Source organism: Crocuta crocuta, unplaced genomic scaffold (genome assembly GCF_008692635.1).
Source record: "Crocuta crocuta isolate KB4526 unplaced genomic scaffold, BGI_CrCroc_1.0 scaffold348, whole genome shotgun sequence".
Classification (NCBI taxonomy): Eukaryota; Metazoa; Chordata; class Mammalia; order Carnivora; family Hyaenidae; genus Crocuta; species Crocuta crocuta.
This window is the reverse complement of record NW_027529573.1, coordinates 1723455-1745889: the sequence shown is the minus strand read 5'-3', so window position 1 is coordinate 1745889 and position 22435 is coordinate 1723455. Positions and strand designations below refer to the sequence as shown.

Sequence of the window (22435 nt, the reverse complement as noted above, 5' to 3'; positions counted from 1 at the left end):
GACCCTCAGGTCTCCAGTCTGGTGCTTGGAGGCAGAAAGAATTGTCTGGAGGGGGAAAGGTTGTCCTGAGAGCAGAAGCAAGATACTGGGCTCAGGTGGGGACAGGTTGAGTGTGGGTGTTATCGAGGCAGCCATGGATATCTGGACCTTGAAGAGGAGGACCATAGTGATGGTACAGATGGGGAAACATGAACAGGGAGACAGGATAATGAGCCATGGGCATGAACACCATCATTTGGGCCCCACCCAGCATGGAGTGGGAAGAACATGGGAGTGAGGACTGACTCTTGCCTGGGAGCAGGGAGAGAAGAGGTCGGAAGACAATGGGTATGTGGCCACAGGAGCAGGAAGCAGAGCATTTCAGAAAGGAGCCACTGATGTGAGTCATGCCTGCCACAGTAAGGGCACTAGAGAAGGCATCAGACAGGTCTGCTGCATTCAGGGATGACTTTTTTGAGCAGCAGCTTATCTGTCACTTCTTCCCTGTATCTGCAGTCTCCAGTTGCCTGCAATATCCTCTCTCCTTTTCTGACAATTCTCCTGACACCTCTCTGTACCATGCAACCCAGAGCAGCCCTGGTGAAATGAGCACAGGTGGATGCCTGGACATCCACATGGTGGCCTCTCCTGAGCCTCATCCCTGAGCCACAGCCGCTACTCTCAAGGTCACCAGTGTCTGTGGCCAAGAGCATCTGCCAACAGCCTGGTGGCTGAGGGTGGGATGAGGCCTGCAGCCTGGCCAAATGACAGGTGCCTGAGCCTTTTGCCTCCCACACTTGGTTGCAGCTGTGTCCATTCTTTGCAGGGCCCGTCACCATGGGCGGCTCTTCTCCTCCGCCTCATGGGGATTGTGCCACGGGTGCGTCAAATGATCCAGCCCCTCTCTGATTGCTGCCTGCCAGGTTGGTCTGTGTGCACTGATGTGGTGGCTTCTCTGATGTGACTTCTGGACCCTCCTGCCCCCCAAACCCATTCATTATGCACCTCCCCTCATGCCTGACCTTCCACCATTAGAGAGTCTTTTGCAGGTCTCATAGGCTTCAACACGAGCAGGAGTTAATTCTTCCCAATTTTAATTTGTTGAGAGATGACATTCATTAGGAAATACAAGATTGTAAAATATTTAAACGACTCTAGGGTAAATAACATACAACATAGTCATCTTTCAATACCCCCCTCCCAAGGAATATACACGCATTGGTTAACAGTGATACTTTTCCAGATTTTCCCCCCATGCTTCTACAAAGCCATGTAAGCATACACACACACACACACACGTAGTTACATATATAAAAATGAGATTGTATTGTGCATATTGATAAGCAGCTTGCCTTTTCCCTTACCGATACATTCTGGGAATCTTTACATGTCAGTACAAATAGACCAATCTCATTTTTAAAATAAATGCATGGAATTCTAAAGTGTATCATAATTTATTTAATCATCTCCATCTTGATGGGCAGTAGGTTCTTTACATTTTATTAGTTTCCCTGTAATGTTATAGTAGACCTTCTTGTACATGCAAATTTGTGCATGTGTGTGTTTTTCCAAAGCGTGTATTCCTAGCAGTAGGATTGCCAGATTATATCCAAAGGATACCCATGATGGATAGCAACAGACATTATCAAATTGTCAGCCAAAAAGAGGGCATAAATTTATATCTCCCAACAGTGTGGATTGTCAACAGGGGTACCCCATCATTCTTTTCATGCCTTTGTTACTCTGATGGGTGAATGAAAAGGCATTTCCTTGCTCTGTTTTGCATTTCTCTTATTACCAATAGAGATTGAGTCTACTTTTATCTGTTTATTGTCCAACCATGCACATTTTGTGACTTGTATATTCGTATTTATTGCCATTTTGCTGTTTAGGTATTTGTGGTTTTATGCTGATTTGTAGGAGCTCATCCTGAGTTATGGTTATTTCTCCTTTGGCAATTATTTATTTTGCAAGTATTTTCTATGTTGCTTATCTTTTAACTTGATTTATGGTGGCTTTGGTGCTATAGAATTTCTAAGCTTTTGTGTTATAAAATCAATCAGAGCCTTATTTTTTAGTAGTGGGGAAAAGTGGAGCTTGGAGGTTTAAGATGTTGCATTAGTGACCCTTCTTTGGTCTGTTTTTGCTTTTTGGCTTTGAACAAAACCCCTTAACTTCATTAAACTTTCATTTTGCCAGCCATGTACAGTGTTATCTGTCCTGCCTAACCTCATCCCAGCTGCCGTGAGGATCACAGAAGCTGTCTTGCAGAACTCCATAGCCATTCTGAACTTCACAGTTAAACGGACTCACCAATAGACATTGAGCCCCAGTCTTCCAGCACAGCCCTTGTCTGGGCAGTGATTTTCGGGGTGTCAAGACACTGCCTCAGACCTGGTTCACTTTCCCCAGATGTCACTTTCCTGCTCCATGCTGGTGATGGCGTCCTCATGGCTCTGCAATGGGAAGTGTGTTCATTTGCTCAGGTTGCCATGAAATGCCACAGATTGTCTGGCTTATGCAACAGAAATGTATTTCCTCAGTTCTGGAGGCTAAAAGTCTGAGATCAAGGTGTCAGCAGGTTTGGTTTCTTCTGAGGCCTCTCTCCTTGGCTTATATGTGGTTGCCTTCTCATTGTCTCCTCACATGGTCATACCTCAGTTTGCACATGTCTGTGTCCTGATTTCTTCTTTTTAAAATTTTTTTTCTTTTTTTAAGTTTATTTATTTATTTTTGAGAGAGAGCGAGCACAAGTGAAGGAGGAGTGCAGGGGCCGGGGCGGGGGAGTGGGCAGGTAGAGAGAGAGAATCCCAAGCAGGCTCCGTGCTGTTAGCGTAGAGCCCAACTCGGGGCTCAATTTCACAAACTGAAAGACCATGACCTGAGCCAATATCAAGAGTCAGATGCTTAGCCAACTGAGTCCCCAGGCACCCTTTGATCTCCTCCTCTTATAAAGACACCAGTCATATGGAATAAGGGCCCATCTATATGACCTCATTTTACCTTAGTCACCTCTGTAAACACTCTTTTTCCAAATACAGTCACAATCTGAGATACTGAAGGTTTGAACTTCCGACATGAGTTTGGGTTTGGGGGTACACAATTAAGCCCATCACAAGGACCTGGCACTGTCTCTAGATAAGAATCAGGGAAGCAAGGCTCAGAGACTCCTGCACTTGGTATATGTCACCCAGTGACTGGGTTCCAGCTCTGTGCTCAGACCCACATGTCTGAACCCTAAGTGCAGGCCTCCCGGGGAGCAGCCTGAGTGATGTTGAGATTGCTTTGGTTCCACTGCCATGACTTCCCATTCATTGGTCCCACCCATCTGTCCCTCTGCCTCATACCCCTCCTCCATGAGTAGGACCCCTATTCCTAGCTGGCTGACTCTTCTGGGAAAGGGTTTCACATAATTCATTTGATTGAATGTAGCTTGCCCAATTTTTGTTGTTGTTATGGAAAAAGATTCCACAGTAAGATAGAGCATTTGGAATATGAGTAGCTCCCCAGTAATCTCACACACACTCACAAAATTGTTTTTGATTTTTGTATATTACTTGCTCTTCCCCACTCTGCACATACCCTTATATTTCACATCTTTGGCATCATATTAAATGTGGCCTTTATGCTCTGCCTTTTTCACCCCACATTATTACTAATAGTCTCTTTATCTTTATAATGATCATTTTAATGGCTGTGTAATATTCCACTGAGTCGCTGTACTCTAATGTTTTAAATTACCGTCTGATTTTTGTGCATTTGAGTTTCCCATTTATGCTCTTATAGATAATGATTCAGTGAATGTCTTTGTAATGAAAGCCCCTTGCTTCTCTTGAATTATTTCCTGAGGGAAAATTCCCGGGAGTCAGATTACCGAGTTAAGAAAAGCAACATCATCACAGCACCTCGATGAGCTGTAATATCTTTTTCTGGAATGAGCATACCGATATTCCATGCCACCAACAATGAATGAGCATGCCAGCTTCACTGCCATCTCATTTACATTTGGTGTTAATAATTCAATACATTTTGGGCCATTTTAATATACTTTAAAAGCTACCTACCTCAAAGCTGCTTTGATTTGTACTTTTTTTCATGAAGGAGGAACATTCTGCAATAGATTAGTATTTTCAGCCAGTTTTGTTGTTACTTTCTTTTTTTTTAAAATTTTTTAATGTTTTATTTATTTCTAGGAAAGAGAGAGAGAGACAGCGTGAGCAGGGGAGGGTCAGAGAGAGAGGGAGTCACAGACTGAAACAGGCTCCAGGCTCTGAGCTGGCAGTCAGCACAGAGCCTGACGTGGGGCTTGAACCCACGAACCATGAGATCATGACCTGAGTGAAAGTCGGACGCTTAACCGACTAAGCCACCCAGGCGCCCCTGTTGTTACTTTCTTTAAAATAACTTTTTTGAAAAAGAAGTAATTGAAGACTAGAGAAATGGATAGTAATTCCTCGGGAATCCCAGCCCTTTGATTGTCTTGAGGGATTTGTTGATCAAAGTGATATTTAGACCTCAACAAGCAAAAGACTTTTTGGTCAATAAGTGATATAAGCAATCGAATGCGCCAGCTGGGGGCTGGCCACTTCTGTGAACAGAAAGGGCTGAGAAGAGGCCAAGTATCCTCAGAGTGGGACCTGACCCTAGTTTTCCACGGGGTCTTCTAGGTGACCTGGTCTTCAGGCAGGTCACTCCTTCTAAACACATGTGCAGGGATACAGTACAGCCCCTGGCTTGCTCCAGAAGAAAGCCCACCAGACTCAGCTTCAGAGAAGTGGCCCTCTGGGCTTGTTACCAGTAGAAGGCACAAGTAGGCAGAGTCAGGCCAAAGGCACCATCCCTAGTGAACTCTGTCTCATGTTTGCCGTTTTTCAAGCAAGTTTGACTAAGTGCACTCTCCCCTATTCCATCTCTCGGATCTAAAATAATCAACAACAAATTGAAATTTTTCCCCCTCAGAAGTTTATTTTAATTGCCTAGCAACACATTATCATAAATTGCTCTCAAATTAATTCTTTGGCTTTGGTGCAGAATCATTTATTAATGAGGGTAGCAGTCAGCCTCTATGAGTGGCTATTCTTAGAACACTGCTGTTTTAAAGGAGTTCATTCTTAAGATATCTCCACAAGAAACTTGTATGCTAGGCAGATCCTTGGAGAGCTTGATTCTCCAGACAACACAGAGGTCAATGCCTCTCTCCAGAGGGTCTGAGCCCCTCATTAGTGATGAGCCTGAGGCCCAGAGGAGGAACTAAAGGTCCCTTAGTCCCACAGCAGTGGAGGGCTGTGGCCAACTCAGGTCAGGAAGCCACCATTGGATCCTGACCTTGAGGACCTCCTCAGCCTATGTGCACCTCTGCATGGTCAAGTCAAGGTCCAATCAAGGGCACAAGTGCAGAGGGCAAGGGGCTGCCTGGTGGTGTGTACCAGAATTGCCATCTATGAGGGGCCATGGGCTGGGAGAAGGACAGAGATAGAAACCTTGGGAAGGCAAGAAGGTGGTGTGATTATGTAGGCTGGGCCAAATAAGGCTCCTGATAAAGTTGCTTTCATTGGTTGATCAATGAGTTGATTTATTTGTTTATTCCTGTGTTCATTCAGTGTGTGCCTACCACATGCTGGGCCATGCTAGAGACTGGGAACAGTAAGAAAAGACTACAGTCTCTACCCTCAAGGAGGTTGCAATCTGGTATGGGAGATAGACAAATAAGTAGGAACCCCCACAGTAAGGTGAGTTAGGACCTGGGAAAGAAAGAACCCTGGGGCATTCTGGGAGCCCAGGCTGGGGAAGATTCCTGTGATCCTATTATTTTAACATTCTGTGTATGGATAGTTTTCACACAATTATAAATATATTGCATGATTTGCCTTTTTCGTCTTAGCATTTTCTTTTTAAGCACAGTTTCTTATTTCTGCAGAGTCATCACATACATAAGTCCAAATGGCTTCGTGATATTCTATGAAGTTGATGAAATAAACATTTTCCTGCTGTTAGATTGTTAGGTTGCTTCTAGGTTTTTGCAACAAATGGCAGAGGATGCAGAGCTTTGTGCTCCTTTCCCACTATTCACTTGTGATGTATACCAGGGGATTCATCATTCTGGGCTGGAGGGTGTGGACATGTGTCTGTGGTTCTTACAGTATACTACCACATGCTCCCCCACACCTCCTGAGGCCTCGGACCAGTTTCCAGGGACCTGTTTCTCTGTTACCTCCAGTACTGGGATGGACAACAAATACACCCACCTACCCCACATATGCATGCACACACACACACAAACACACACACACACAGATATGTGTAAGTGTGAATTTCAGCTTTTCACACATGGGTGTGTCTGCCATGTTACTGAGCAAAGGAGGAAACAGAGCCTGTATAACAATATCCTGGTACAATAAATTATATTAAAAACAACAACAACTTCATGGTAGCAAGTGACAGTGAGGAAGACAGCCTCTATGGGAGCTGTTGGAGCAGCAGCAGCCCAGGGAAGCTGTGACAAGGGAGTGGTAGCCATAGATATGAGGGGAAGCCAAAAACTCTGAAGTGACCAAATCAACTGGTCTTGTAGGATCAGTTACAGCCTAGAGGGAGGGTTGAAGTTGACTCCAGGATTATAACTGCAGGGAATTTGGGGTGAGGTGATCTCAGAAAAGCCACAAAGTTAGTGCACTTGACTTTAGGACAGCATACTTAAGGTGTTGGTGGCTGTCCACCTGGAGCTGTTCAGGAACTTCCCTTCATGCATGCAGATAAGGGGCAGGAGCAGGCTGAGGTTCAGCCTGACCCACACACAGACAGGAGGGAAACTTTGACAGGCCTCAGGGTAGCCAACAGAGCTGCTGGAATTACACATCCATCATTTCCTGCTCTGTCTCTTGGCTTTCTCACTGCTGGGTCAACTAAAACATTTCAGCTAGTGTATCTTCTCCTTTAAGGACAAGTCAGTAGTGTTCTGGCTGCCTACAAAGCTAGGTTGCAGATTTTTTAAGTATTTCACATGAGCAGAATCTGATAATTGTTTGACATCTCTTCTAGCATAAGACAATTATGTAGAAAGGAGAAAATATGTGTGTGTTTGCCTTAGTAGGACTGCATGATTTTTTTTCTATTTCTCTTTATGTCTTAGTTTCTTCCGTGGGTGTGTTTTGTTCCCTATCTCTTCCGTTATACAGCCCTTAAGTGAGGGGAAGTGGACAAAGAGGGTCAGTGACCCCAACATCCACTCACTGTGAAGATAGGCACCAGGTACTCAGCCCCTCTGCCTTCCCCTTCCTCAGCTCTGAGATGGAGGGCACAGCTCTACATTCAAAAGATTCTTCCAGTTTCCAGAGTCCATGATATTCAGAGTATCTGGTTAAATATCCTGGGTTGGATTGTTCTTCTACATGCAAATCTTTTAAAAATTGCCAGTGAGTTTATGAAGGGTTCCCAAAGCACTCAGAGCACTGTTTCAGTCTCACCCCACTTTTCCTTATGAGGCATTTGAGAGGCTGGGCAGTATTCTGCTTAAGGGACCCCACAGAATGTGGTTCAGAGTGTGCCTCCCAGGTCAGCCAGAACAGGCTGGGTCCAAGCCTGATGATGATCCTAGGCAAGTCACTTTACCTCAGAGCCTTAGTTTCCTCATCTGTAAAAGAGGAACATACCAAAGGCTATTACAGGCACTGCAGGAAATGTAGGTAAAGCTTGAAGCCCAGCATGTGGCATTCAGTCAGCACTCCACCACTGGTAGCCATTTGCATTATCATCATGTTCTTCATTTTGTAGCCAAAAATTCAAGGCCCAGAGGCCCCCTGGGCCAGCGAATCTAACACAATTGCTCTAGGTGGAAGAAATACTCAATTGTTTCAAAGGCCCAGGAGGGAATTATTGACCCGGCACCACTTTCCCTGAGTTTTTTATTTTATAACAGGAGCTTCATTGTATATTTGAAAACCTTTAAATTGGTGAAACTTGAGTCAGTTGCATTAGAATACATTTGGTAAATTCCCTTGACTGACCTCCTGTGAAGAGGTGGTGTTGGGGACGGCTTTGTCAGGGGTGGAACAAGGGCTAAAATCCCGTCCCAGGGCCCAGAGGCTGTAGGCCAGTGGGGAAACAAGCTCTAAACAGGGCAGAGTAAGGTGGGAGCCAGGACCAAGTATGGCCAGCCTGGGCTTGGACTGCCTTCCAGTGACCATTCAAGCCAAGTTGTCAGTGTAGCTGAAGCTGACAGAGAGAGGGAAACAGGATGGGTATGTTTGTGGGGACGTAGAGACCACTGAGTGGAAGGGTGACAAGAGTCTGAGATACACTGGAACAGGTTCTCATGGCTGTTGTATTGAGTGTAGGCTGTGGGCGGCCAAAGTGGAAGCAGGAGACCTGCTGGGAGGCTCTGGAAGAATCCACAGGGAAGATGATGGTGTGTCTGGCCTGGGTGGCTGCAGTGGGGTGGTGAGAAGGGATGAGATCCTGGCTATATTCTAAGAGTATTGCTTGTCAGGATGTGCTGACCAACTGGAGGTGGGTCTAAGAGAGGTAGGAGTCAGGATGACTTCCAGGTTTCTGTCCTGAGCAACTGGAAGAATGGCAGTGTCCTAGCTGAGGTGGGGAGTACTGGGGGAAGGGTGAGGACACAGGTCTGGGGGGCCATTGGGAGCTCAAATTTAGACAGCTGGGTTTGTGATGTCATCACATACCCCATGGAGAACTTGTGCCGGCAGCTGGACAGATGAATTGTGTTCAGAGAGGTCTGAACAGAGAAGAAAGACTTTTGTTCCCAGGTGCCTGCAGCCCTGGGGTAGCCTTGGCAAGGGAGCTGGCTCCCTGGGGACCCGCCTGTTGCCTTCCTCTAGGACGGTGGACAGGTGTCTGCAGGTGGTCAGGTGTGCCACAGGGGAATCAGGGGGTGACCAGGTCTCAGAGGTGACCCTGATTTCTTGGAATCACCGTCAGGCCCTGGACCATCCTCATTTCCCATGTGCCCTTAGCTCTCAAGGGCATCGTTCCCTTTGAAATAAAGCAACGCCAACCCTGCTGCTGCAGGAGGTGGCACCTTCGCGCGGATTTTCTCACTGAAATATGACATTTAACTGAGCTGCCCTTACGACACCTGGGTCGGACCTGGATGCCCCAGGGGTCGCACGGGCGAGTGGGGGAGGGGGGACAGGCCGGCCCCGCTCCCGGGAGAAGAGAAGGGGCGGCCGCAGCTCGAGCTCCGCTCGACTCCTGTGGCGCTGATGGGGTTAACAGGCTCGTGCACCGGGCGGCGGGCGGGGAGCAGGGGTGCATNGGGCGGGGGGCGGGTAGCAGTGGTGCATTGTGGTAACAAGGCGCCGGGACCGCGAGCACCCGCCGCCTCCGCCGGGAGGCCCGCCGAGCTGTGCGAGTGTCCGTGGGAGCCCCCGGACTCGGCGCCATGTAGCGCCCGGCTACTCGGAGGCCACCCCGCCGCGGGGATGAAGGGACGCGGCTGCTGGGAGTCGGCCTCCGTGCGCTCCTTCTGCAGCTCCGGCTGCCTGAATAAATTTAAGAAGGGTTAGTGCGGCCCGGCTTCCGCCCAGAGGCTGGGATCCCTGCGCACGCACGTTTGTCTGACTCCGGGCTGGCTGCATGATCAATCCACGCGAGTCTCTGATGTCACTCCCTCGCGGCGTGGGGAGAGCGGGGAGCCTCGGGAAACCCCTCTCCCGGTACCTAGAGAGTGTGGGTCCCGGACTCGCTTCAAGCGCGGGGCATTTTGGAAAGAGGGCTGTGGCTCGAGACACGTCCGACTGATTAACCTTTGCAAAAGAAACAAAATATAATCCAGAGCTTTCTGGAAATAAGGGGGGAAGATGCGGGCCCTGTGTACCTCCCCCTCCTTCGTTCCCCAGAGTCTGCTTGGGGCCCGCGTACCCCTGGAGCGCTGGTAGAATTGTTGCTTTGCCCACAAGGGCCGCAACCTGGGGTCCTGGGTCTACCCGTGGTGTCATCTGTGCTCAGTGCATGACTCAACCAACTTCTCTTTGCCCTTTGAGCAAGCTGTGACAGATCAGGAAAGTCCGTGTAAGTGGCCGCCTGGGTTTAAGCAAGGACTAGCTTTGAGGATGCTGCCACAGGCAAGATGGTCTTGAATGACAGCTCTGGGGTGTGCAGGCATGCTGTCCAGGGAGCCCTTTGTCAGCGCTGGGGGGAAACCTTAGCTGCTGTTAAGATTAAAGCCTTGCAAACTGGTGAAGCTCCTGCTTGCAATTCCTAATGCTTGAAACCTGAATTTTTGGAGACTTTGCACGAGTGAAATTTGCTGTATTTACCTTATTATTTCTGTTATATTTGAAACTCTTAAGAAAAAATAAGATTCTTTGACCCTAGATCTAGAATCAGAGACCGCTAAATTCACTCAACACGAACTTATTAGAAAGGGCTCCTTTTAGAGATTAACTCCCTCTGATCTGTAATAAGCCTTGTAAAGAATTTTGCTGACTGGTCACACTAATAGCTTCGTAAGGCCCTGGCTTAGGGCAGAGACATCCTCGAAGTCATAGACTCCAAGCCTCAGCCCCAGAGTCAGAGTCTCCTGAAAACATCACCTGAAGTCATGGGGTGTCTGTAATTACAAACATTTGAAATTATTTTCATGGGAGCTGATGCCGTGGCTCCATCTTGAGAATCCTTTACAGAAACTTACAAATGAGTTTTGTCTAAAGTATGTATTTTGGTTGAAGATTGGCTTTGATTTCCAACTTTTATTTTGGATACAGTGTCATTTCTAATGCAGTTATGTTCTTAATGAAAAGTTTAAATGATGTTCCTATTATCACTTTGGATGGATTTATTCTGAGGGTGAATTTTGGAGTTAATTTTTTTTTTTTAAAGAACGTACCGTTAGGTGTTGTTTTTCTTCTGTTGTCCTGCTTGATCATTTTCTTGATTGCCATTCTCTAGAACATTTGGCTGCTGACAGGGAGCATTGGTCCTTGTATCCACTTGCTTTCTGCTTGGTTTTGAGGATAATCATTTTTGTCTGGAAGCTAAAAAGAAGCTGTACCTCAGGACTGATGACAGAGTAACGTCTTTGTGGTTTTGTTTTGTTTTGTTTCACACACACACACACACACACACACACACACACACACGCAAGCGCAAGCCTGAGTGGGGGAGGGCCAGAGGGAGAGAGAGAATTCCAAGTCCTGATACAAGGCTTGAACTCACAAACTGTGAGATCATGACCTGAATTGAAACCAAGAGTTGGATGCTTAACTGATTGAGCCACCCAGACACCCCTGGAGTAACCTCTTTGACTGCTAGACCCCTCTAGGCCAGACCTTCCTTCTTACCTCTCCTGTGTCCCACTCTCCATAGTGGATCTGGGGATGAGGAGCTCTGGAAGTTGTGTGTGGTTGGGCATGGTGCTTAGAACAGGACCTGGAATGGAGCTTGCTGGGCTGTGGGAGGAGGCCCAGGAACCAGCACAGTGGGTCAAGAGCAGCCAGGATTCAGCCTCAATGTCAGATGTTCTGGGGACAGACTGCAGAGCATGTCCCTCTGGCCACACAGAACATTTCTGTGGGCAGGAGAATGCTTGCAAACCTGGCCAGCTAGAAAAAGCAGAGTGAGAAAAGCAGAGNGTAGGGACGGAGAGGAAGAGGGCTGGTTAATGGTCAGCTCTGGGAGGTGGGAGCTTCTTGGTCCCTCAGGTGTGGGTGTAGTAGGCACAGGTGGGGCCCTCATCCCCAGCTTGCAAATGAGATGAGACTGGCCTTCTCCTTTCAGACACATTGAAGGGTATTGCAATGAGAGGCCATTCAGACACATTTACCCTTAGAAAAGTGTCCCGGTAAATTGGGCAAGTTGAAGAGAGAGCTGGACTCATAGCCTGCCCTGGGCACTAGGAACTAAGGTCCTGGCAGTGATTGTTTACGGGGCAGGGCAGCATCTGACCCTGTGGAGATTCACCACATGGGCTGTTACTCAGCATGGGGGTGGGGTTCCCACAGTGAAGCCAGGGTGTCAGGGTGTCTGAATATTTCTCCTGAGTCTGCTGCTGGGCTGTGTGACCATGGACAAGTCCCTTTCCCTCTGTGGGCTGTGGTTACTCCTGCCTCTGTAAATGATGGAGGAGGAATGGGCTGAGAAGACCTACTGTCTATCCTGCCCTCAGACCTACACATGTGAAAAGGAGCCCTGGGGAGTCCGTTGACAGGAGGCTGTTCCTTGGTGGGTAATGGGCTGTTCAAACCACACCTCCAATGCTTGCCTGAACTTCAGCTAGCTTCTTGGTGTTTTTAATCTGCAATTTTCTTGTATAAAAGATGGCATTAAAACCTTCTTACCTGGCAAGATTGCTGGGAGGTTGAAATGAGATAGTATATATCCATACCTACTAATCAATCAATCTGTGTGTCTCTGTGCTTCAAACAGAGCCAGGAACCACAGATGGGGAAATGCCCATTCAGGGTCTCTCGTAAGCTCTGAATTCAGCCTTTTGTCAGCTCACTCATTTGCTTGTGTGTGTGCATGTGCACAGTTGTGTATAGAACTTCTGCATCTTTTTGGAATGTAAAGTTCTTTAAACTTATTTATTTTGAGAGAGAGAGAGGCAGGGGAGGAGCAGAGAGAGAAGGAGAAAGAGAATCCTAAGCAAACTCCATACCCGCAGTGAACCATGAGAATAGTGAGATCATGACTTGATCCAAAACCAAGAGTTGGATGCTTAACCAGAGTTCTGAAAGAGCAGAAAACAGGGACCCCTTGCCCTGGCAACGTAGACTCACCAGAGGTCTGAGCCAGGTGACCTCGACCTGCCTATCACACTGCTGAGGTTGCCACTTTCCCATTTGTGGCCCAAAGAGCCCCTGTGTCCCCATGAGCCAGCCTCCATCTTCTAAGCCCAGCTCTGATTGGCAGCACTTGCACAGTGGAGAGAGGCTGAACTGAGCTTGGCAGAGACTGGGTGATGTATCATGGAAACAGAGGGGTTCAGGGCAATGATGGCAATATGAGCCATCAAGGGCAAGTCCATGGGGTCAGGCAGGTTAGGTATCTTTGCACAGGCTCCCAGCAGAGTCGGTGGCAAGCATGCTCCAGCTTCTAGAGTGTAGCTATGACTACCAGGTACTTGACTGTTCTGAGGGCCTGTTGTTTTGAGGAGGGTTGTTTGTTTGTTTTTGCATCTTTGAGGCCTATGACAGGTACCATTCTCAGAGAATGATTCTCATGGGACATCAGCTGAGAATTGCTGTTGGGTATGGTGTCCTTCAAAAAGTCATAGGTGGAGTTCTTTTGTGTTCATTTTGGGGCTTGCCAACTGATCTTGTGTTTCCCTGTATTGTGCTCCCAGGTGTCTGCTGAGATCCTTCCCTCCTTGGGAAGAAGGACTGAAGCATGAAGTGAAGGACTAGCTCTCTGTTCTAATCATTTTCTCTGTGTGTACAGAATGGCCCCTTAGTGCAGTGCCTGGAGATGAGCAGTTCTGACCTCACTGGGCCTGGCCTCACAGCCCACTCGGTCCAGCCTCACTCTGCTCTGCTCAGCTGAACGTCTTTGCTCATCCCTCACAAGTTAATCAGATTCTTCCTTGGAGGCCCTGTGCCCATCCCAGTTCTTCCTGAAGCCTCCTCAAACCCCTCAAAGCTGGAGGTAATCTCTCCCCTCAGGCCTCTCCTGGGCCTCCCTTCTGCAGCAGACCTGAGTTGTTTGACAAGTCATGCCCTCCTTTGAGGCTATAAGCTCCCCAAGGTGGAGCCTGGGTTCCACCTGTGTCTGTGATGTGCCCCCATACTCCCGGCACTTGGCCCTTTTGCAAATTGCTGGTCCATAACCAACCCACCAGTGTGGACGTGAATGGAGGGAAGGGCCGTCTGAGGCTGAGGGGTCAGAAGTATTCTTGGCTGGTGTCTTCTGTTGCAGCCAGCATTCTCAGCCTCCTGTTTTCCCTCTGGGAGTTTCTCCTGGTTCACTGGAACTCTCCCAACTCAAGACTGAAGCAATTGAGGCACCTGAGTGTCTCAGTCAGTTGAGTGTCTGACTCCTTACTTCAGCTCAGGCCATGATCCCCATGACCTCAGGTTTGAGCCCCATGTTGGGCTCCACGGTGAGCACGGAGCCTGCTTAAGATTCTCTCTTTCTCTCTTTTCTCTCTCTCCCTCTGCCCCTTTCCCCTGCTCACACACATACTCTCTCTCTCTAAAATAAAATACAAATAAATTTAAAGATTGGAGCAATGGGTAGAATCTGTCCTGCTCTACCTTTTCTCGTCCCACCATGGCAAGTGGCTCCCCTGGAGCAACCGGGAAAGCTCAGAGGTGTTGAGGAAGGGAGCTCTTAAGTAAACATGGGAGATCATAAGGAAATTCCTGGAGTAGGTGACACCCAGATGGGTGTTGAAGGATGAGGATGAGTGGGCAGGTAGGGAGTGGGGATAGGCAGGTGCTCAGTGAGGCTTGAATGAGTTGTCAGGGTGCATAACAGAGCCTCACTGGTGGGTTGGATCCAAAAGGACACATAGGCAGGAAAGGATGTGAGCTCTACAGATGGCATATGGCTTATACAAAGGAGGCTTTAGGGTAGCATTGACCCCATTTATGTCCTCCCTGGGAAGGACATCTGGCCTCACCATTACTTGGTGTGATGCATGGGAGGAGGACATTCTCTCATAGACATGTTACCTGGTGGGAGCCTCTGTCTGCATACCTGTAGGATGGAGGTGATGAGCAATCTGTATGAGAGGCCCCCTCCCCTGCCTTTCTGGCACATGGTAGCTGCTCATCCTTATTGCTATTACTTTGTGGAGCTTGAAATGAAAGGGAATGTGAAGCCCTCAGCACACATAAGGGGGCTTAATCAGTAGTAGCAAATAAGATGATTATTGTATCATTACACTGTATCATTCTGTGGATGGGGAAACTGAGGCTAAAGGACTTTCCCAAGATCACAGGCTTAAGTGGGACCCAGAACCTGCATGCTTTGCCAGCATTTATCATGTGTCAGTAGAATGGAGGGTCAAGGGTCAGTATAGACCAAAAATCTGCTGGACTCTGAACAAACCTGGCCTGGGTAGAAGCCGCAGTGGGTGAGACTTGGGCCTCAATTTCTGGGGCAGAACCTGGGAAATGCTAAGTGTGGTGATTTGGGGGGATTCCTTATTGAAAAACACTAAATGCCAGGGGAGAAGTTTTAAATGTTTCAATGCTCTTGGGTTAGAGTGAAGAGCAGTAAATGATAAAAGACAGAAGAATTTGTCTTATCTACTTTAGCAAGATATCTGGCTAGTCATTCACTCTGTGCTAAGAACCGTCCCAGCAGCTGTATGGAACACAGATCCACAGCCAGATGACAGGGATCCAGCCCAGAGGGTCTGGGTCTGCTGGAGCCCTGTCCACATCCTTCCAAGCCACTACATGGGTTCCTCTACTGTCACCCTCTTGCCCCTGGGAACAAATGGATGACAGGCATGGCCCTGGCTGGCAAATTCAGTCACGCCCTGTGGACATTTGAGAATATTCACACAGCATGAGGCTCTCAGGAGTCCATGAGCTCTGCCAGGGGGAGTGAGGTGAGAGGCAGGTAGGCAGGGAGCCCAGCATAAAGGGCCCACTGTGGGCAGACAGCTAAGCGGGTGGGGAGGGGGTGTTGGAAGGGCTACATGCAGGGGCATCCTAGGTCGAGAAAGATATGTGGGGACACTGAGGAGTGCTGTACATGGGGGAGCATATGGTATCACCCTGTGTAAGGTGGAGGCCATCAGGTAGGGAGAGCAGACAGCTAATGGCAGGAGTTGGGGAGGAGAGTGGAGAAAGGTGGGCAGAGTGGGCTTCCCCCAGTGCTTTGGTTTGGCTGTGCAGAAGTCCCTGTCTACAAATAGGCTTCCTGTCTGTGCCAACTCTGAGCCCCTGGGTGGCAAGCGGACCACTGTACTGGATTTGAGGGCTGAGAGGGAAAAGAGGGTCTGAACAGAAGTGATCTCCACTTGGAGGACAGTAGAGAATCGAAGCTGCTTGTGCATTCATGGCTGTGCCCTTGAGCAGCAGCATGCCATTGAGGAGGTACTGGCAGCATGGAGGTGACAAGACTGTAATGGGCCCTGGACTGCCCCAGCCATGGTTCTGTTGACATTGGTGGCCCCAAGGAACCTGGAGAATGTGATGTACTCTCCAGGGAGCCGGTTCACTGGTCATTCACAGGTTGGTGTGCAGGGCTGCAGTGAGCCCACTTGGTGCCCATCTTTAGAAAAGGGCACCCTTCCCTCAAGATCTTTTACTTCCACTTAACCTGAAACTGTTGTAATATACTAATTTTGTTAGAGCAATGCTCTTTTTCCTTCATTTGCTGTTGTAATAAAAACAAATTTACAGTGTCTATTGTGAAAGGTGCTCCCCATGGTTGTGCAGTGAGCAACCTGCTCAACCATAAGCAACAGCCATGTTAATATCAACATTTCCTAAGAGCAACGTTTGGCTGGCCCCAAGGATTACACAACAACCTCTGTTGCCCCTAGGCAAAGAGAGAGGGGGCTGCCCAGGTGCCATGTCAAGAGAGGTGACTGCAGGGAGCCTGGCATAGGCCAAAGTGGGAGAGGGACTCAGAGATGCCATTTGAAGTTGTGTGCAGAGGCCTCAGGGAGGCCAGCAAAAGAGAGAGGGGTCTCCAAGACACTGGGGAGAAAGAGGCAGCCTGAGGCAGGCTTCATGGGGACTGAGAGGTTTGCAGTAGGTACTCTTCCTCTGACCTCATCAGGGAGTGTCCTACAGCGTACACCACCACCCTCTGCAGAAACAAGTCATTCTCCGGCTGCCTGGTCTTCCTGTAAAGTGCCAGTCAGCGCAGACTGGTGGCAGCACCTGATCAAATAGATGAACAATGTGAATAAAGATGAGGTTATGGGCTTCAGGCTGCCAAAGATAAATTTCCTTTTATGTCCTGCTTTCCTCTGACGCGTGTGTTGAATAATGACACCTGACGCACATCTTCAGAAATAGTAGCTGCTCAGGCCGGATGGTGCAGTGAGGTCAAAGGAGGCCACAGACTCAGGGAAGGGGAATCCCCGCATGGGCAGCACTCTGTGTCCTGACCTGGTGGGCCCAGTGTCCTTGTGGCCATAGGTGGGAGCTGCTTCGTGGACAAATGTTTCCCCTGAGAGGCTAGAACTGACAGCCAGTGAAGCCCCCTGGGCCCCACCCTCTGCCCAGGCTATTTTTGCATCAGAAGCAGCACAGTTTGTTTGGAGTGGGGCCCCTAGAGCACGACTTTTGGCTCGTTAACCATTTGGCAGCTGCTTTTCTGCTTGATGAAATCCCCTCCCCAAACCCACTCCTCACCTTCCCATAACACACACACACACAGACTTTGTTCTTGGCCAAACTGGGGTTCCTCTGGGCCAATCCTTTGCACCCTGCACATTCATTATTTTGAAGGGTTGTTTACCATTAAAGCAACAATTCCAGATGTTCAAGATCCTGGTGTTTCCATAACTCACATCGCTGTTTTTAGGTCTCTATTTTTAGTCAGTATTTTTCCTTTATGTGAACATCTTTTTTACATCATTGAGATACCAAAAAAAAAAAAAAAACAAAAACCCCAAACGATTTTCACATGGCTTGTACATCATAAGCACTTTCCCACATTATCACAGGCTAAAGATGTATCTGTTGAATGGCTGTGGAACATCTTTTCCTTCTGTTAGACATTTCGTTTCTTCCCAGATTGTCACCAGAGCCAAACTGCTGCCTGAGCATCTTTGGCACATAAAATGTTTCTTTGGTGTCTCTTTCTGGGACAAATTCCCAAGACTACTGTTGCTGAGTCAAAGAGTGTGACTGCTTCCCTCTGGCAACTCCATGTCCCTCAGCCCAAAGTGTTTTGGTCCATCATGCTCTCAGGGCTGGGTGTGGACATCTCCTCTCCACCTGCCCTGCACTAGCCTTCCATCCTTCTGAGAGAGTATTTTCTAACCAAGCATAAGATCCTGCCTTGTTAGTGTTTTAGCTTGCATTTAACTAACGAGAAAGGATGAATTTCCTCCTACCTGCGAGTTTGGTTATTATTTGTGATTACCCTTCTGTGGCTCGTCAGCTGCATCTTTTCCTGCCCTTGTGTGGAAACCCAAAGGGTAGCATTAGGAGTGTTGTTGGTTTACGTCATGGCTGGAACCCAAGCCAGACAGGACTTCCTGGGACAATGGCACCACTCCACTTTGCTTGGTGGGTGAGGCTCTGAGAAACAGTCCTTGGAACTGTCATCCCCTAGCAGATCCTCTGTGGACCCCTGTGGAGCCCCTAGTTTGAAAATTATTAAGGGTTTCAAGAGGGAGGAGTGCTTGGATGGCTCAGTCAGTTAAGCGTCCGACTTCAGCTCAGGTCATGGCCTCATGGTTCGTGAGTTCAAGCCCTACATCAGGCTCTGTGCTGACAGCTCAGAGCATGGAGCTTGCTTTGGATTCTGTGTCTCTCTCTCTGAACCTCCCCCTCTCATGCACTTCTCTCTCACTCTCTCTCTCAAAAATAAATAAACATTAAAAAAGAAAAAGAGTGTCAAGAGGGAGATAGCTGAACATTAAACCAAGCATGGGGCCCTTCCAACTTTGGGTCCTGTGTGACTGCACAGGTCACATGCCTGTGGCAGCCCACTCCTTGGAGTCATCTAATTGGCAGTGGAGAGAGTTTGAAAGTGGCTTGCCTGCCTGTGCTGAATCCACTCTTCAGCTTTCCCAAGGCCTAGTCAAGATGCAGAGATTCCAGATCCAGGTCCAGATGTGGATGGGCTTCTGACATGAGGCTCTGCTGCTGGTGCTCTTGACTGACATTGGCTGTGCACCCTCCCAGGTCTCCCCTGCCCTGGACTTTTTCTTACTTACACCTCACCCTGACCTCTAGCGGCTCTTTCTGGTGGAGAGCTATTCCTCCTGCTCATCTTCGCCTATTTTTGCCAAGTAGAAGAAGAAGCACCTCACTAGCCTGAATATTTAATAACATCCTGTGCTGTTTTTCCTGTGTGCGCTTTCACCTTTGCTTCTCCCACTTCTATCTTACTTTCCCCCTCCTGAGCCTCTTCTTGCCATCCCAAGGCTAGGAGGAGTTGGTGCTCGCTTCGGCAGCACATATACTAAAAAAAGCCTAGGAGGAGTTGTTTTCTTCTGTAGAGAGAAGTTGCTAATCCAAGTGGCTGCAGATAACTGCTGATAATAGTAGCTAGTTGCACTTGCTCTTAATTGGAAATGCCAGGCTGTCTCCCTGATCCCAGTCCCCATGTTCCTCCTGCAAACAGCAGAGGTTCCAGGGTGGGGGTGGGGAATGTTAACTTCGGAGGGGGCTCCGAAATATGGTGGCATTCTGAATGGAACAAATGGGTTTTCCAAAGAAAGAGCATATGTGAACCCTGGTGCATGTTCTGAGTAGTGGCATTCTGCAGGGGACCTGGTGGGGGTCACCTCCTGGAGTGTGCCTCCTGCATTCTCCCCATGAATTACACAGAGTTTGGAACTTTCTTAAATGGTCCTTGGCTTGATTTAGCTCTTACTCTCATGAGAAATGTGTCCTTATGCTCGTGGAGTTGTTTTGTTTTGTTTGTTTTCTGTATTTGACATTTTTCAAAGTTTGAATCAGGAAGATATTGATGTGAATTACACATTAAGCTGAGAAGGGTTCAGTTACCCATATGAAGGAAAATCATGTAGCCACAGAATCCATGACTGTCACAGTTGGAGGGATCTTGCAGGTGATTCACCTAGCCATGGTGGTACAGACAAAGAAACTAAGGACTGGAAACACACAGTTGGCACAACTGGGAGTCCACAGAGCCAACCATGCACTGCTAGATGAGATCAGCAGGCACAGTCCCAAATCATTGCCATTTGTCTATTAAAATGATTTTTGACATTTTTTCCCCAGATTACAAAGATAACTCATACTCAGTGTAGAAAATTTGGTCAAGAAAAAGCACCTGTAATTCTATTGCACAGAGATAACAACAAAGAATTTTCATTTTGTTAAACCCTAACGTGGGAAGATGCATTTGAGTTTGACATGTGTTTTGCGGCATAAAATATTGGTAAATTTTTAGAGAAGTACTTGACTAAATAGGAAAAATACCATGGGATGGTACTGAATGTAGAAAAGCATACACCAGTCTCATCATGAAAGGACACATGCAAGAGATAGATGATGTGCATTTGATGAATGTCACCTGCAGAACATAGAAAAACTCTGTGAATGAATTTAGCCCAAGAATTAGCTAGGATATTACCACTCATCTGCACATATCCATTTACCTCTTCCCCTATCTCCAGTACCTTCCTTCTCTGCCCAGTGAATCATTATCCTAAATTTTGTATTTATCATGTGATTTTTTTGGAAATATAGCCTTATTATTTATATCATTTGTTTGGAAGGTATACTGTTTTTTTTTTTATTTTAGTGCAAATAAAAATCAGACTGTATGCACCTTTTAGGACTTGATTTTTTTCTCTTTCAACATTATGTTTCTAAGATTTGTACATTATTGGGTGTAGATATTGTTCATTTCCATGGCTTCTAATATTTTTTTGTGTGACTGTATCACAGTTGATGTACCCGTCCTCTGCTGATGGACATGAGATATGTTTCTGATAGTTAGCAGTAATGAGCTTTGCTGCTATGAATAGTATTGTACACAACTCCAGATACACATGTGCACAAGTTTTCCAAGGGGATACCTGGTCATGGGATATACAAATGATGAGTTTTGAAAATAATACCAGATTGTTTTTCAGAGTGGTTGTACTGATTTACTTTCTCATTGGGAAAATGTGGGTGAGTTGCCTTTGATTACCATCCTCTTTAACACTTGGTTTTGTGACATGTATTTTTGCAAATTTGTTGGCCCTAAAATGGTATTTCTGTATAATCTTAATTGGCATTTCCTTCATATCAAAATAGTGTGAGCATTTTATTGGTGAGTATGTATTTCTTCTTATGTGAAATGCACTTTTCTGTTGGTAGTTCATCTTTTTCTTATGTTTTTGTAGGAGCTCTTTATATGATCTTGACACCTACCATTTGTTAGCAATAAGCATTTAGTTTTTTTAATTTCTTTTTAAAATCGTTAAAAAATGTTTATCCATTCATTTTGAGAAAGAAAGAGCATGCATAAGCAGGGGAGGAGCAGAGAAAGAGAAAGGGAGAAAATCCCAAACAGACTTCATATCATCAGTGCAGAGCCCAACGCAGGACTCAATCCCATGAACCATGAAATCATGACCTGAGCTGAAGCCAAGGGTCAGGCACTCAACCTACTGAGCCATCCAGGCACCCCTACTTTGTATTTTTATACCTTTTTATTTATGATATCTTCTGATAAGCACACTTTTTTAAATTTTTTAAGTTTTATTTATTTGAGAGAGACAAGTGTGAGTGAGGGATAGGTAGAGAGAGAAGGAGAGAGAGAGTCCCAAGCAGGCTCTACACCATCAGTGCAGAGCCTGATGTGGGGCTCTAACTCACAAAACCATAAGATCATGACCTGAGCTGAAACTGAGAGTCAGACACTTAACCAACTAAGCCACCCAAGTGCCCCTAAACACACTTATTTTTAAATAGATTTATTTTATAGCATGAACTCACTAATATAAAGTGTATGATTCAGTGGTTTTACTGTATTCACAGGGTGTACAACCGTAATCAAATTATAGAATATTTTTGTCTTTCCTAAAGGAAACCATAGCAGTCATTCCACATCCCTACTCCCTCTACCAACCCCAAGCAACCACTGGCCTACTTTTTGTCTCAATAGATTTGCCTATTCTGGATATTTCATATAAATATCATATATATTTATGCCTAGCTTCTTTCATTTAGCATGTTTTCAAGGTTTATCTATGTCATAGCATGTATCAGTACTTTGCTCCTTTTTGTCACCTTATAATGATTCATTGTGAGGTTATACCACATTTTATTGTATCTATTCATCAATTGATGGGCATTTATACTATTTCTCCTTTTTGGCTATTATGAATAATGCTGCTGTGAGCATTGGTGTATAAGTTTCTGTGTGGACGTGTGTCTTCATTTCTCTTGGGTAGATGCCCGTGAGTGGGGTCACTGGGCCATACAGTCATATTGCTAGGTTATAGGGTTTAACCTTTTAAAGGCAATGCCAAACTGTTTTTCACAGCAACTGTACCATTTTACATTGCCACAGGCAACAATGTATTAGGGTTGCAATTACTCCATTTCTTTGCCAACACTTGTTATTTTATGATTATGATTATGATTATGATTATTGCCATCCTAGTGGGTGTGAAGTGCTATCTCATTATGGTTTTGATTTTAATTTTCCTAATGACTAAGAATGTTAGGTATTTTTCAGGTACTTATTGGCCATTCATATATCTTCTTTGGAGAAATGTCTATTCTAACCTTTGTCTATGTTTTATTTGAGCTACTTTTTTAATGTTTATTTACTTATTTTGAGAGTGAAAGCATGAAGCAAGAGGCAGAGGTAGAGAGAGAGAATCCCAAGC

The 22435-nt window shown here is 46.7% G+C and overlaps 1 protein-coding gene across 7 annotated transcripts in view; it reads left to right on the top strand.

The window, feature by feature from the left end:
• The window catches only part of OSBP2 (oxysterol binding protein 2), a 181125-nt gene that overhangs the window by 92905 nt on the left and 65785 nt on the right, over positions 1-22435 (top strand). Inside the window, exon 1 of one of the 7 annotated variants that reach the window (XM_077761591.1) lies at positions 859-902. The exons of the other annotated variants lie outside the window; for them this stretch is intronic. Coding sequence (XP_077617717.1) covers positions 869-902 — 34 coding nt within the window. The 5' untranslated portion in view covers positions 859-868. Of the gene's footprint in view, positions 1-858; positions 903-22435 lie in introns of those variants that run through there. 7 annotated transcript variants of the gene reach the window in all.